The following is a 15,980-nucleotide window of genomic DNA, read 5'->3' as shown; positions in this document are numbered from 1 at the left end:
TGGGGCGGGCAGGCACTGGGATGGGGATGAACTGGGACAGGCAGGCACTGGGACAGGGCTGGCACTGGGACAGGCAGGCACTGGGACGGGGCTGGCACTGGGACAGGCAGGCACTGGGATGGGGATGAACTGGGACAGGCAGGCACTGGGACATGGCTGGCACTGGGACGGGGCAGGCACCGGGATGGGGATGAACTGGGACGGGCAGGCAGTGGGATGGAGCCTGCACTGGGACAGGCGGGCACTGGGATGAGGATGAACTGGGGTGGGGATGAACTGGGACAGGCAGGCAGTGGGACGAGGCTGGCACTGGGATGGGGATGAACTGGGATGGGGAGGTACTGGGACAGGCAGGCACTGGGATGGGCAGGCACTGGAACAAGGCTGGCACTGGGATGGGGAACTGGGACAGGGCTGGCACTAGGACAAGGAGGCACGGGTACAGTGCTGGCAGTGGGACAGAGAGGCACTGGGATGGAGCCTGCACTGGGACAGGCAGGCACTGGGACGGGCAGGCACTGGGACGGGCAGGCACTGGCACTGGACCACTGGCAGGAGTGGGTCCCTGGGGCTGCAGCCCCACGTCTGGTGCCGCTCTCCGTGCGCTGGCCGGGGATGAAGCCTGGGCACGTCCATGGGGCGTTAAGGAACATTCACGTCTGAAATGGAGATGTAAATCGCTGTTACAACTGTTAGGCAGTGGATCGTGACTGCGAGAGACCACTCCATCCGCTGCCTCCCTTGCCGATGATTAATATAAAATATTCCCCCCTCTTCTCTGCATTTGTTAAACTTGTTTTTCTTCTCATCTGAGAATATTATTTTCCTTTGTATTTGAATTTTGAAACAATAAAAGAAGTGGTGGTAGGATTTTTTTAACGACGCTTTGGGGTTTTTTTTGCTATGGTAAGCGAGGAAGGAGCATGAGCGGGCCCCAAGCTGTGACAACTTAAATGGAATGGGATTTCAGGAAAATAATAAATGAGATTTGAAATGGCTCATTTGAAATACACATCATAATATTCTTCATCCCTCGAGTGAGGCACGTAAAATAGCCGTCTTTAAAATTAGTCAGAAAACAAATACATTTCTCACCTCATCCGTGTCAGCAAGTTACAGCTAAAACCCTAATTCTGCAGACGCTCCCAGACAGTGTTTAAGCACTCGCTGGGTCCAGGTTTACAGGGACGGTGAAGAGCCAAAAGAGTTATAAGAAACTAAACTATCCATGTGTATTTAGGCTCATATTTTGGTTTTAATTGCAGTAATTTAAGTTGTGTTGAGAGATGCCTATTTCGGGGCTTCTCACCGCTTTGACTGATCGTTTCAGGACAGGACCTGCCCCGTGCCTGCCACACAAATTTCTGCTTTCCCTCCTCAGAACTCGCCTACAAGTTGCATTTGCCCCGTGAGACGGGTCTCCCAACCCTAAATCAGATTTTAGGACCCTTTTTCAGTGCATCTGGGTAGGTGTCTCCATCCTAAACCTGGCTTCTCTCTTGTTTTGCATTGCTTTTAATTATTCAAACTGAAATATCGCTTGGGATCTTCCACTGAGTCTTCCTCTCTGGCCACGCATGCGTTTATATTACTGGTATTTTCTATTATTGCACTGGCTTCACAACTGCTGCTGGTTAAGTCCCTGCGATTGCACGAGCCCGTTGTGCAGCACCGTGATTGCAGCAGCTCCAGGCTGGGAAAGGCTAAGTGCCAGCACTGGAGAGCTGCACGAGCTGAAGGTTTTGACGCAAAACCGACACTTTTATGCAAAATCAGCAGGGGAAGACTCACTCAGTGACGTACAGACACCCGTGAGACAGAACCGGACGTTAAATTACGCTGCAGAGACCTGCCTGAGGCACGTGCCCACCGCTGCCCGTTGCAGTGCTGGTGGCAGAGGTGACCTGCGCTGCTGCGGAGACCCAGTGCAATCGCTGCCCTGCCGTGGGGGGCACTGACGATGCTTCAGCCTAATTATTGGGAATAAGATGCCCCAGAATGCCCTTACCCTGGAAATTCCTGCTCCGATACCCCCGGACACGCATCTGGTGCAAAAAGGTACCTGGGCTGAAAATCGTGCTACCCACCGGGGAGGATGAGCACACTCACGGGGCGGTCGCCCTTCCCCGGCCTACACCGGGTAGCAAAGCATCGCAGCGCTCCTGCAAAGGGCCGGTGGGGAAGCGACGGTGCCCATCACCCAAGAGCAGACAGACCCGAGTCATTATTTCCATCCCACAGGTAGGGAAACTGAGGCACGCTCTGTGTGGGCAGCGGGCTGAGACTTCACACCGTCTCTGCCCCTCCGAGGCACCCAGGATTATGCAGCAAAAGGAGAAGGCGCCATAGAAATGTCTGCGTTCCTATTTTTTTCTGCTTTCCAGGCATGCCACAAATAGTTTCCCTTTTCTCTTGGACAAAACGTTGAGCAAGGGCGGAATTAGGAAAGGAAAAAAGAGAGCGAGAGACTCCCGACGCGTTCCCTTCCAGCGCTGTCCTGCCGGATGCCACCTCCTGAAGCTGCCAAATTCAGATAAGGAATAAGCGCAACACACCCAAAACGCTTGGGAAAGCGGCTCCTCTCACCTGGGTTACAGCGGGGCCGTTTTCTCCCGCGGAGGCCAGCTCTGCGTGAACCACAGCATCCCCTGGGCTGGGGGTGGTGGGAAAAAAGGCTTTTGATTTTTAGCGCTGCTGTTTCGCCTGGGGATTTGGGGATGATGAGCGGAGGTGCCACCCCCTGGGCTCAAGACCTCACGGCGCTCGAGGGCTCTGCAGCCCGACGCAGCTCTCTCAGGGCAGGGAAGGGGCAAACGTGGTGGTGGGTTGGTGACGGAGGGGTGGTGGGTGCAACGCTGTGCTCTCAGGTTGAGACCTAGAGCATCCCGGGCATTGGAGCATCTCAGCCATCAGCAGCCTGTGGGGATATTTTGGGGGGGCGGGTCTCAGTCCTGGAAAAGAAGCAGAGATGCTGGGATCACAGCCGAGGTGGGGACACAGGGACCAGGAGAGGTTTGAGGACCCCCAGGCCAGCCCACGGAGCCCACCAGCACCCACAGGCAGAGAGGCTGGAGGCAACGACCACCATCATCTCAGCCGCCAACTGGGGACACTGGGCTGTGATGGGGACCACAGCAGCTTCCTTGGAGGAGCCCATTCCCAGACCAGGGCCCAGGGGACAAGGAGGCTGCAGGGAACCCTGCAGGGGACTTGGTGGCAGCTGGAGTCCCCCACCCCACAGAGGCGGAGGAAATAATGCCTTTTTGTTTTTTTTTTTTTTAATACAAACTTCTGTACCTGCTGTGAACAGTGGCAGCAACGCCTTTTATGTGCTAAATCCTGCTTTACAGCTTGCCTTGCTAAAGGCTGCCTTCACTGCCTGCCTTTACAGCAGAGGAAGAAAGCCCCAGCCGAGATGCACGGCGGGAGCGGGGCGAGGGCGTCGGAGCTTGCTTTGCTCAGCAGCTCAGCGCATTTTGGGACAGCTCTCACCTCCCCACCATGTCCAGCCCACGGGCGCATCACCAGCCCCCCCCCAGACCAGGACGCATGGGGACACAGCCCCGAACAAGCCACTTGCTTGTCCTGCTGCCAGCACTGGGACCTTCCTGCAGGAAGACACTGGGGCATTCGACACCCAAGGACGGGTCATAGCCCGGAGCAGGTGCAAGGGTTTAATTTTGCACCTTCCTGATGGTTCCAGGTGATGAAATCTCCTCTTTGGGAAGTCGCTCTCCCCCCTGTTGCTCCTACCACATCCTTTCTGAGCAGGTGCCCAGCACGAGCTGTGGCTGCACCACGTGCGTGTGGTGGCACAGCCAGGTTCCCGGCTTTGTTTCTAACTTCATGGGAGCAGCCAGAGATGCGGCAACCTCAAGCCATCCAAAAAAAGGACTCAACAGGCTGAGAAAGCAGCTCGCCCTGGGGATGGGGGTAATGCTGCTGCTGGGGTCGCTCCATCGCTGCAGCCCCCGCTTAGATCTGGGCGCATTTAGGGGTAAACCAAAGCACGGGAGGGTGCAGAGCTGAATTGTGGCAAGTGCTTAAGCACAGGCTTCATGTCAAGCATGAGAAGAGTCCCAGCCCTTCACTGGGGTTACTCGTGTTCAAAACAAATCCAGCCGGATCACAGCCTCGGAGCAAGGTTTGCTGAGGTAGCAGGAGCCTGGAGCGCAGGTAAGGAACCCTTTGCAGAAGACCCTGTCTCCGATCGGTGACCAATTCGGAAGCGCTTGTTCTGGATGTCAGTAAGAATTTGATGCTCTAGGTGCATCTTTAAATACTTACGTGACTTTGTTAAGAGCTGCCCCCACAGGCATAAGCCAAGGACGACTCCTGATAGAGAAGCACAAACTTGGGCAAACAGGCACCGATCTCGGGCTGCCCAGCTTGCAAATGGCTTTTTTTTTTTTTTTTTAAATCAAAATCTGTTTTTTCTACCCCTTGATAATTTGTTTGCAACAATCAATCCCCTGCTTTGAAAACGGCAGGAACAAAAGCAGGGAACTGGCAATTAATGATGCCAAACCCCCACACTAACGCCCTATTCACACACAGAACCCTCCCCGCGGCGCGGGCGCTGGCTCCATGCTTTCAGCATCGCCCGAGGTGCTCACGCACGCAACCTCGAAGGATTTTTGTCTTTCCTGTTGCAGGGAACATCCCTCACTGCACACAATGAACATTTACACCTCAGCCAAAAGTTTTCCGCGTATCTCCATCTCCAAAGGCCTGTGTTTGGGTATTTAGGGAAGAAATGTTTCTCCCAGAGGGCTCACTAAAACCACGCTCACTTCATTAGGAGCGACCTTGGCAGCCAGACAGCAAAAGCCAGAGTCACTTTTTAAAGTCTTAGCCTAGACTTTATCATTTGCAGATTTTCTTAAAGGTATTTTTTGGCTAATTATCCCCTATTAGCAAACATCTTGCCTAGCCTGGTTTCCTTCTGTGCTAAGTTTAAGCAGCAAAAGGGATTAGAAATGTTATTATGTGCGCCTAAGATGTTAAAGCACTAAATGTATATAGCTGAAAAAGGCTTTTCCTTCTAAAGAAATTAAATATCGCTTCTGCAGAGCTTTCTGATGCTGCTGCAGTAATATGACATTTGATAAAGTCTGAGCCACTCACCAAGTCCTGACCCCTCTTAAACTCTACGGAAATATTTTGTGTTGAAAGCAACTCTTACGATCTATCGCCCTTTCACCTTTTTAATATGGTAGTACAAGTTTCAAATGATCAAATTACTTGCACCTATGAAGTTAACATCCAGCTGCGAGAACTGCCGTCATAAGTATTGTTAGCAGTTTGAAATTTGCTAAAGAAAAGTTTTTGGTAAAGCCATAACTAAACTCTCTTTTTCCAGGCCAAGTACGAACTCACAAAATATGTTTTGCCTTTCGTTTTTCAGAACACTGCTGGCAGGCAGAGCGGGGGGCCGGGGGTGCCAGTTCTTCATTCAAAGCCACCCGGGCAACAGAAGAGCTTGTGGAAAGTTCAGTTTGAGCAATTTGCTAGCGGCCCAAGTCTAAAATCGGGATATTCTTCAGGAACATCTACAAAACTCCTGCTAGAAGGTGCCTTCCTCCCTCCCCACGTCCACGGGGACGCTGGGGACACGCCAGCAGAGCAGCCCCCACCACTCCCAGTGTTTCCAAGCCCAGAGCTCCTCAGAAGCACTCAGAGGTGTTTTAGTAGGAGGAAAAACTCCTGGAAAATATGCTGAGAAGAGACAACCTGAGGGTCCAGCCTCAACTCCAAATTGCTCTGGGTCTAACTAGAGAAGCCGGACTGGGAAAGCGAGCGCTGGGGAATTTCAGTTAGATGGCAGAGCCCTCCTGGGCGCTGCGAATTCAGAGCAGACAGGGTTCCTGTAGAGCAGCTCCCTGCGGGAGAGGGCCGTACACGAACTGAACCTTCGACCTATGACTGGAAACCCCCAAGCTACAATTCCACCCGCATTTTTGGGGGACATTAAGACAAACACCGGCTGCTGCGCAGTGCCCAGAGCAAAGGCTGGTTCATGCTATCGGAGTCTGTAACATCCTCGTCCCGCCTGGGTCAGACTAACACCTTCCAATTTAGAAAGTCACGGTTTATGACCGAAACCCCAAACTGGCAATCAGGGATCACGAAATCAAAGAAGAACCAGAAGTAAACAGCTGGGACGGCTTCGCATTCTGCTGCTGAGTGTGCTAGACTAGAAAAACACCTATGAAAGCATCGTGCTGCTTTCCCCTTCTTTTCCCAAAGGTACCGTAGGAAAGGCCAACGGTGTGAAAGAGGAAACACTTGAACTGATGATCTGAAGAATAAAGCAAGGAGCAGAAAAGCACGCTTTCCCTGCCAGCCACACTCACCTCCAGCATCAGCTGTACAACGCGTCAAATGTTGTGGGACAAGCAGTGATTTCAGTTGGCGTGAGTCGAGCCAGCTGTGAGTGAAAAATCTTCTTCCCTGTATTACGGAAGCTGAAGCTCACCACGTTTCGTTTGTACAGACAGTGGAAAACTGGCTTGTCACCTTCATTACTGCTTCTGGTTCATTTCCCTGTATTCTTCTCCTTATTGCACTGTGAAAGCTCCAAACACCACGGTAAGTGTTTCTAGAGAAATGAGTTATTTTAACTGGATTGTATTCAGTGTCCTGACTACATTTAGTATTAGGTGGCTTCCTGAACCGAGAACCCATTCTCTGCGAGTAACTCTTCTGCAAACTCAGGCTTAGACCAATCGATATGAAACAGTGACAATCACAACACAACTTCATGGAACCACCACCAAATGTCATCAAGCAAAAATAGTCTTTATTCAAATTTCATGGAAACAGGAATCACTGTACTTTGCAAGACAGGGAAAAATAAAATAAAAAAATTTAATATAAAACAAGGATATTGTCACAATACCAGAATATGGAACTATACTTCTTTTCCCTATGGATTACTGCAGGTACCTATTTTTTTTTTCCCCTTTTAACTGTGCTATTCACAACTTTGTAAGTCCAAAAAAATATGAAACAAAAGTAGTATGAAACTTAAGACTTAGCACTTCCACTAAATGGCATACATCAAAGGGCATCAATTCAAGGGCAAAGACTGGTGAAGCCGTCATACCTACCTATCAGTCATCACTGCAATCTCATAAACCCACCAAGGCGCAGTGCTCATTCTCTGCAAGGCCCTTCCTGGAAAAACAGGGCAATTTTGGTGCTCTAGGAAGAGTTATATTTAAAGAGAACCTTTCTGTAGGATAGAAAATGAGCTGAACAGCCTTGCACCAGAGCGCGCTGCAGGGAGGGAGCACTGCAGCTAACAATGACAGACATGCCATCAGGGTCGTTAAAAATATACAGCATCGACATGTTTTCTACTTCAATCACTTGTGCTACAGCTACTAAACATGTACAAAAGACTTTTCCAACCGTTCCAAGTGTGGTTGCAGCAAGGTTAGGATCTGGAGCGAGACCTTGACCGTGATCGGGAGCGTGACCTAGAGGCAGACCTAGACCTAGACTTGGACCGGGACCTAGGCTTTGAAACGGATTTAGACCTGGAACGAGAATCTGATTTGACATTTGGTTTTGACTTGGAAATTGACCTAGACCTGGAGCGAGACACCCGACGTGCGGCTGCATCCTCACCCTCACCTTTTGCCTCCTTTTTGTCAGAATCTGATTTTAGATGCTCCTTTTCTTTGGAGGCTGACCTGGACCGCTCGTGGCTGTCCTTCCTTTTCTTCTTGCTACTTGGTTTGCTGTCTCGCTTGCTGCGCCTCTTGCTTTTCTCACTCTTGCTGCGGCTCCTGCTTCTACTCCTGCTGTCATCCCTGCTTCTCTTCCTACTTTTCCTTTTATCCTTACTGTGGCTCCTGCTCCTACTCTCATCCCTGCTCTTGCTCCTGCTTCTAGCCTTGCTAATGCTCTTCTCCCTGTCCTTGCTTCTACTCTTCTCCTTGCTCCTACTCCTCATGCTCTCCCTCGTCTCTCCCCTGTCCTTACTCCCACTCCTGCTCCTACTCTTTTCCTTGCTGCGGCTCCTGCTCTTTGCTTTCTCATCACTGTTATGGAGAGTGCCCTCAGATTTATCTTTACTTTTGTTTCGGGATTTCTCTGCACTCCTGCTGCGGCTCCTACTTTTATCCTCTTTACTTGGAGTCCTGCTTTTCTCTTTTTGGCCTCTGCTACGGCTCTTGCTTCGACTACGGCTCTTGCTTCTGGAACGGGACACAGACCTGAAAGTGCAAAGGCAACAGACAGCTCCACTTTAGTGCGGCTTGGATTTGACTAGCACTTAAATAGCATGCGTAATACGGTAGGGAAAAGAAAAACAGTGTTCCTACTGCAAATTTAGGATGATGCTTCTCATTTAAGCGGGTAGCCCCCATTTCTTCCAACACAAAGACGTACCTGGATCTTGATCTACTCTTGGAGCGACTACTACTGGCAGTGCGGCTCCTGCTCTTATGAGAATGTCTGCTTCGAGAGCGAGACCTGGAACAAAATCAATCAGCTTAACGTTAGCACGTGCCCACGGAGAGCTTGTGATCCCCTCGTCCCCTGTGGGTGAAACCCCATAGTATGAAAGCACCTTTCACGCAGCGGAACGGTGAGAGCGTTACACAGTACAGTTACAGAGTACCCTTCTCCCCACTGCTCACCCCCTGCCGCCGTGTCTGGAAGGGAGCAGGGTTGCTAATCTGGAAGAAAATACGCAACCTTATTTAAGACCAGGAAGCGAGAATCACTTTCCCAATCAAGTCAGAGTTTGAATACAGTGAGACACTAAGATAAAGCTTTGACTTCAGGCTTTAGAATCATAGAATCATTAAGGCTGGAAGAGACCTCCAAGATCATCGAGTCCAACCGTCAACCCAACACCCCCATGCCCACTAAACCATGTCCCTAAGCGCCTCATCTACCCGTCTTTTAAATACCTCCAGGGATGGTGACTCCACCACTTCCCTGGGCAGCCTGTTCCAATGTTTAACCACTCCTTCAGTAAAGACATTTTTCCTCACATCCAATCTAAACCTCCCCTGGCGCAACTTGAGGCCGTTTCCTCTCGTCCTATCGCTTGTTCCTTGGGAGAAGAGACCGACCCCCACCTCGCTACAGCCTCCTTTCAGGTGGTTGTAGAGAGCGATGAGGTCTCCCCTGAGCCTCCTTTTCTCCAGGCTAAACAACCCCAGTTCCCTCAGACACTCCTCACAGGACTTGTTCTCCAGACCCCTCACCAGCCTCGTTGCCCTTCTCTGGACACGCTCCAGCACCTCGACGTCCTTCTTGTAGTGAGGGGCCCAACCCCCTTTGATTTCGTAAGCAAGTTGTTCTATGAACAGTAGAAGTTTGCCTGAGTTTTCTTGCAACAACAAGTTCTACCCCAGAATGGAAAGGGGAAAATACTTGGCGTTGCGTGCCGAAGCAATTCACTCAACCATACAACGAAAGCAGCAAGTATCTAGGAAACAGGGAACGGGTGGGGGTTTCCAAGCTGAGAAAGAACTGTTAGTCCTGGTGCTTGTAGCAGAACACAATGTTCAGAGCCGAAGTGTTAAAAGCACCTTCTGTTTCAGTCGGTATGCACAGCTCCACCTGCCACGCAGCCTTCTCCTGCAAGACAGCAAGGACTACGGACTTGCTGTAGTTGGGGAAGAACAGTAGCATGCTGTCGGGTGTTCAGCTGGCAGATACACACATTCACCAAGGAGACACCTCTGAGCAGAGGCCTCATTTCCCTTGGTTACTTGCAGGTAACTAATACATTCTCAAAAACTGGATTTATTGAGAACTCTGAACACTTCCAAGGTGTTTTGGAACCTGCTGTATGTTCATGTAATTGCAGCTCGATTCAGCCTGAGCTACATTATAAAAGAGACATACCTCGAATGGCTTCGGCTCCTGGAGTAAGAGCGGCGCCGTCTCGATCCAGGTCTGTCTTCCACTAATCTAATCTTTCTGCCATTTACTTCTGTCCCGTCCAGCTTTTCAAGGGCTCTTTTCATGTCAGAATAGGATTTGAACTCAATCACACCTTCATTTTTCCTTCCTTTGTGTGCATCTGCATATGTCACTTCCCCTGCCTGACGCATATAATCCTAGAGGAAGAGGACAGAATAACCATTGCCTCGAATCCAGAGTCAGGCTTCCAGGCTGACCCCGTTCATTTCTGCAACGATGCTCACTTAGCCTCTTCTATTCACACGGATGTCAGCAAGGGTTTTAACCAAACAGCATTTGCCGTGCTAACGCCAGGGTTTCCGAGCAAGCCAAATAACACACTACGGTTTCAGGGAGTTTGTGTGATTAGAACCAAGGTGGTGTTGATAGTTTTGAGCCAAATGGTAATTTAAGGTCTCCCATCTCGAGTCTAATACCAAATATGCTCTGGACTACGATAAGTTTCGAATTACAAAAAGTTGTTAAAGAAATAAAACGCTTGCTCTCTAAATCATGTTTTTAAAGGTAACCTGGGAAAGGTGATAAACTTAAAGGCCGAATAAGAAGAGGCAAGACGACTACAGGCAAGCAGGCTTCCCTTCGTCCTCCACCTAGGTAACATATCTCATTCTGCTGGAAGAAACCCCCACACAAGTAAAAGCTCAATTCATTTTCCCACTTCATGCTTCCTGGCTTCTCTGTTTCAATTACTAAACTCGTCTGTTTATCAGGGAGGGCCACTCCGCCCTGCTTTGAGCAAGCCGCCAGACAGGGCCGCCTTTCAGCCGCTGCGGACTTGGGCTGCAAGGGAAACGGGGCACAGAACTCCGGTTCAGTCTGTTTTCAACCCAGCTGCTCCCATCTTAAGTACACTGAAATGAAAGCTATTCAAAAAAAAGCAGTGCATCCAGTAGAGGATTAATCATGCCATGCTCTACTTACAATTTTTAATACCAGAAGCAAAGACAAGCTATTGATGGTGTGAAGCATTAACAACAAAAGACGCGAAGAATCTCAGTACGTACCTGAACTAGTGTTACATATTCAATTACAGACCAGTTTCTACTACGTCAAAGTTTGTTTAGAACAAATTTTACACATCCTTTAAAGAGAACCATAAAAGAAAGCGTTCCTGTAAGAACAAGTGTTTTTAACCATTGCTGCTAAGTTTGATAAGGAAACACTATCTTTTTGCACCTACTATTGAAATTCTGCTCCCTGTCCTGCCCCCCCCCTCCATGATGCAGATAATCACGAGTCAACACTTCTCCTCCAGCGTACTCGGAGGTACTGTGGGCTACACAGTGTTACCCAACACTTCCACTGCTGAGAATCACCTTCCGCTCCTCTGGATTTAAGAAAATACTAGCTTTTGGCAGAGGCTTTGCATGACTGCTCATTCCGGAAGCATCCTTTACCTGAAACTCTTTAAAACAGCTTTACACGGTGTGGAAATTCTTAACAGAGACGGTGCAAGAACGATGCTATCATTTCCAAATAGCTCTAGCACCTCACAAGTTGATGAATAAAATCCAAAGTGACAAGGGCAAACTCCTCCATCTCTAGTGAACCCTACCACTGGCATGATTAAAGTCTGTTTTGGCAGGGCTTAAGATAAAACACGTCTGTACGTGATGTTGGTTTGTGTTAAGGAAAAAAGTTATTCTCCCACTGTCCAGCGACACCACGTCCGCAGGTGCAACTCCCAACGTTGCAGTAATGATTTCACACATGCAAATACACTTCCGTATTGACCGAACGTGTGTATTACTTCCAACATCTACTGGTATGCGTACGAGCACACGGAGTTATTAACAAGCTGGGGTCAAGAACACAGGTGTATTACCATTTTTCCTTGTTGAAAGGGAAGCTAACTTTTTTACCCTTTGTGCTCTTTAACAGAGAGAGGGTAAAGAAAGGGGCCCCATACCTTCAGATCTTGCCAACTGCAGCGGCTTGACAAATTTTCCACAATCAATCTGTATTCTGTACGGGTAGGAGGACCGTACTTATCTCTTCCGCTTCTTCTATAACCATATCCACCTTTAGGAGGTGACAAGCAGACAGCAGTACTTCAACTAGGGAAATGGAGCGCTCGCTCTACATCCCGGACGAAAACTTTCTGCCCCGTATGTTCGCAAAGACATTAAGAATTCACCCACCCGCTAGTCTAAATTCGATCCCCCTTGTATAAAATGTTACAAAGATCCAAAGCATTAAAAAAAAAATCACTACGAGCACATAATTAAAACAATGCACATAATTATAATTACGCTACAATTAACATGCAATTAAATTTAAGTTACTTTTAAAACAGTTTGAAAGAAGAAACCAAATTAAGCCAGTTTACTAATGTTACTTACATTGCTTAAAGGTTTTCTGAATATCTGACATGAATAAAGCTTTTCAGGCACCTATTTCAGATTAATCTCATCTGTCTCTAACCCTTGGGGTCCTCACCACCCAGGTCTAATGGGAAAAGGTTGCGGTCGTCACATGGCTTCCTTTTTTGGTCAGCCAAGGGCCACAAAGGTCAAAGAGCCACTCATGGAAAGGTAACCCAAGGTCAGCAAATGGAACGGGCAGTCATCTTAGCCTCAAAGGACTCTTTTAATTAAAACATTGAGGTCTTTGTTAAGTCTATGTTAAACATCACATTGCAAATAAACCATTCAAATAGTTAAACGAAAAGATAATAATAAAAATGGTACAAGAAATTGTGTTTATTAATTTATCAGTTAAAATATTTAATACAACAAAGTTAATAAATATGCAGATCAACAGTTACATTTACAGTTACAGAACACTATTCACAACTTCATATCATTTTCTTTTAAAATTACTTTAAAAAAAAAAGTGAGCAAGAAATGTTTTATTTAAAATAAGTCACGGATACAAATGCATGTTAGTGCTTACTGCGTCCAGAACCGTAACTGCTGTCACGACGGGGGCCTCTGGCATGCTCAACGATCACTCTCTCCCCACAAAGATCTTTACCATTTAGCTCATAAACAGCATCATCTGCATCTCGCAGATCATCGAACTCAACAAAGCCATACCTAGAGAGAGGGAGAGAAAGAGAATCACTCGGAAGGAACTGAACCCGAGGTACCTCTGCTCAAAAACAACTCGTATCCCACAGCAGGTTTCTGCAGAGCCCCAAGACCGTGCCTCTCCGCGTCCTGTCCTTCAGATGAACATCGGTTGCAACCTCCTGAAGGCCGGCCTAAGGGTTCAAGGCCATGAGCATTGCCCCCACAAACCCACTAAATATGGTGCTACGCTGCTTCATTCAATAAATTTGCTCAACGGCAGTGAGGCTGAAATGGCATTTGACAGATATTGCAGTATATATGTTCCATGGATTAGGATTTATCCTGATTTTTGAGGAGCCCTGGGTTCGCTCCTGGTTCTATTAGGAAGCCACCTTAATTCCTACACTTCAAATGGAAATACTGGTTCATCTCTGTAAACACAAGCGGTCTGCACCCCCTGCACGAAAGGTCCAACAAGAAATAAAATACGAAGGCAGGTTAGGAAAAGGGATTTTGTTTTAATCAGGCTCATTTTACTCTTGACTGTGGACAGTACTGATGGTTTGGGTAAGAAAAGCAACGCGCTCCTGCAACAGGACAGCGCTTCCACCTGCTGAGATACTTGCCGCTTCCCATGTACTGCTGAGAAAGTGTTTTATGCCCACTCTATTTCTAATATCCTAGCATTTAAGAGAGCGTGGCGAGTCCAAACCTCGTTAAGGGACTTGAGAAAATGCAGCAATGGTAACCAGGAACAAATTCCCTGGGCAAACGAAGAGTCCACCTGCGGCCAAGAGGCCTTGCAAGGGCAGCACAGGGTGCAGGTCCAGAGAAGAACAGACAGAGTTTTGTGTTTGAAAACATCTGCTGCGCTAGCCTTGCTCAAGACTTGGAAGTCACAGGCAGATCAAGTGCAAGAGGAAGGATACAAATTGAAAAAAAAAATATATACATAATGCTTAATTTCAACATTCAAATGAACATTTTGGCATCGGTTTCCTATTACCAAAAAATGAACACAATACAGGGACAAAAGCTCGCAGACCACCGCTTGCCTGCGAAGTTAAAGCCAGCGTTTTCAGTTTAATCTTGAGAGGTGCCACAGGCATCAGTGCCAACGTTAAGCTGCTGCAAGTGCCTAATCCCCGTTGGCTAGAGATCCCAAAAGACCGAGCGTAGGGTTTTTAAATAATTTCTTACAGCTGGTGCCCAGGGACAAGCCAGTGACTTGCTTACGGTTGCAGAGCACACTCACAGCAGCACTGAAGCAAAACTCGAGCCTGCCAATTTCTAACCTGACAAGAGTTAAACACCTATTTAAAAACCAACATTGTGTAGATGCCCGTTATCCCAACGGGTCAGGGGAAGAGGACAAAAAGCATCAGAGTGCTGTTTATCGGTGTTCAGAGTCTACCTGCAGTTGAAGTGACTCCTTCAGTTACCTGCCAAGACCAGATCCAGGCTCCAGAGTCCCCCAGGCAATAGCCGAGGACGCTGTGGCCCTGCGTGCAACGGGGAGCCTCTTTTCGGCTGCAACCTCTCCGGCCACTGTAGTCAAACACATAATCCTGAACTTGGGTCTTAGCAAGCCACAGGGGGAAGTTTTTGTGAGTGCTGGTGTTTTAAATGATCCAGAAGAGCAAACCTCCGATACAAAAATGCTGGCCGCCTCTTTTAGGTCACTTCATTTTTAAGCTTTCTCACCGCCTCCCCCCAACCACGGCTAGAGCTTTGCTGTGTAATGGTACCTGTATGAGCGAAATAAACTTAAGAATGACTCCAAACATGACAAATAAGGTGGCTGCTTTCGCATGCAAGTGCTGTGGTTTCATGGAAGAAACAAGCGCGATTGATTTATAACAATTGAAACAATCACACTCATTATAAAACCATTTAAATTGCAACTTTCTTCCTTTCAATTCCAAAAATAGAGCAAGCAAGCTCAAACATTTAAACGAGATCTCACCCTAAAAGCAATTACTTACAAGGTGAAGTGCCTGGTACGCACCAGCACTTTCAAGACAATAAATGCACAGACATTTGAAGCTAGACTAACGGAGGGATATCTGAATTCGATCAGAGCACGGTATTGAGCTTGTTCTTCCCAGAAGCGCACCCAGAAGTTGCTTGGGGGGGCACTCGGTCACCCGCACCACACACCAGGCAAAACACAGCACCTCCAGCAGTTCTTTCTTCAAGACAAACAAGCAAGCTCGTACAAACCTTGAGATTACTTGCTTTTAAAGAATACTAAAAAAATCATACCCCACATCACTCATAAATGAAAGTAACACTGATCTACCTGTTAAATATGTGTAATATTGCACCGTATGATCTAAAAACATGAATCAAAAACCTTCAGAAGCAGAGTTTTACACCGCAGAAAGCCACAACTGCTGACACAGCTGTTAACTACAGCAATCGGAACCTGCTGTGATACGACAGCAGCGCAAGTAAATCTTCTTTTAAATGTCTACTATTACTACTTCATATGTGGCATAAAACTACTTACTAAAAGTGTCAATGCAATTTACTTCAGCTAATGTGAAGCTACACCAGTTTCTGTTCGTGTATCAGAAAAGGAAAAAGCTACAGGAGCGTCCCCTTTTCCCAAGCAATTCCAAGAGACTGAACCTCCCAAAAGGTCGGGGTTTTTTGTTTTTTAAATCGGAAGTGAAAGGAAAAATGTGAATTTCTAAAATTGCTTAATACATGAAATAAAAGGCAGACCCTCATCTTTCTCCTTCTTTCAGCTGCTCCCCCACCCGCATCGCTTTCGAAGCCCGCTGGATCCTCCCAGCCAGCTCCGCACCCCCTCTCCACGCCAGCCCACCAGGACCAGCATGAAGCCCACCTCTGTGGCATTCCCCAGGTGCCAATTTTTTCCCACTACTCATGAATGGCTGGTGCTGGAGATGCGGTGGAGCCCAAAAGCACGAGTCCCACGTGCCGAGAAGAACCTCAAAGCTGCTGTCCCCACCCTTTCCCAACGCAGGCCAGACATCTGTGAAGTTT

The 15,980-nt window shown here is 48.1% G+C and overlaps 1 protein-coding gene across 1 annotated transcript in view; it reads right to left on the bottom strand.

The window, feature by feature from the left end:
- Positions 1-6,780: 6,780 nt before the first annotated feature.
- SRSF4 (serine/arginine-rich splicing factor 4) overlaps positions 6,781-15,980 on the bottom strand; it is a 16,128-nt gene continuing 6,928 nt past the window's right edge. The window contains exons 3-7 of the mRNA XM_009322263.1: positions 12,847-12,989; positions 11,861-11,973; positions 9,874-10,088; positions 8,401-8,484; positions 6,781-8,225 (exon numbers count right to left, since the gene is read on the bottom strand). Coding sequence (XP_009320538.1) covers positions 7,442-8,225; positions 8,401-8,484; positions 9,874-10,088; positions 11,861-11,973; positions 12,847-12,989 — 1,339 coding nt within the window. The 3' untranslated portion in view covers positions 6,781-7,441. The remainder of the gene's footprint in view (positions 8,226-8,400; positions 8,485-9,873; positions 10,089-11,860; positions 11,974-12,846; positions 12,990-15,980) is intronic.

Source organism: Pygoscelis adeliae, unplaced genomic scaffold (genome assembly GCF_000699105.1).
Source record: "Pygoscelis adeliae isolate BGI_AS28 unplaced genomic scaffold, ASM69910v1 Scaffold513, whole genome shotgun sequence".
Lineage (NCBI taxonomy): Eukaryota > Metazoa > Chordata > Aves > Sphenisciformes > Spheniscidae > Pygoscelis > Pygoscelis adeliae.
Note: the sequence above shows the minus strand (reverse complement) of the source record. Positions and strands in the feature narration are given on the sequence as shown.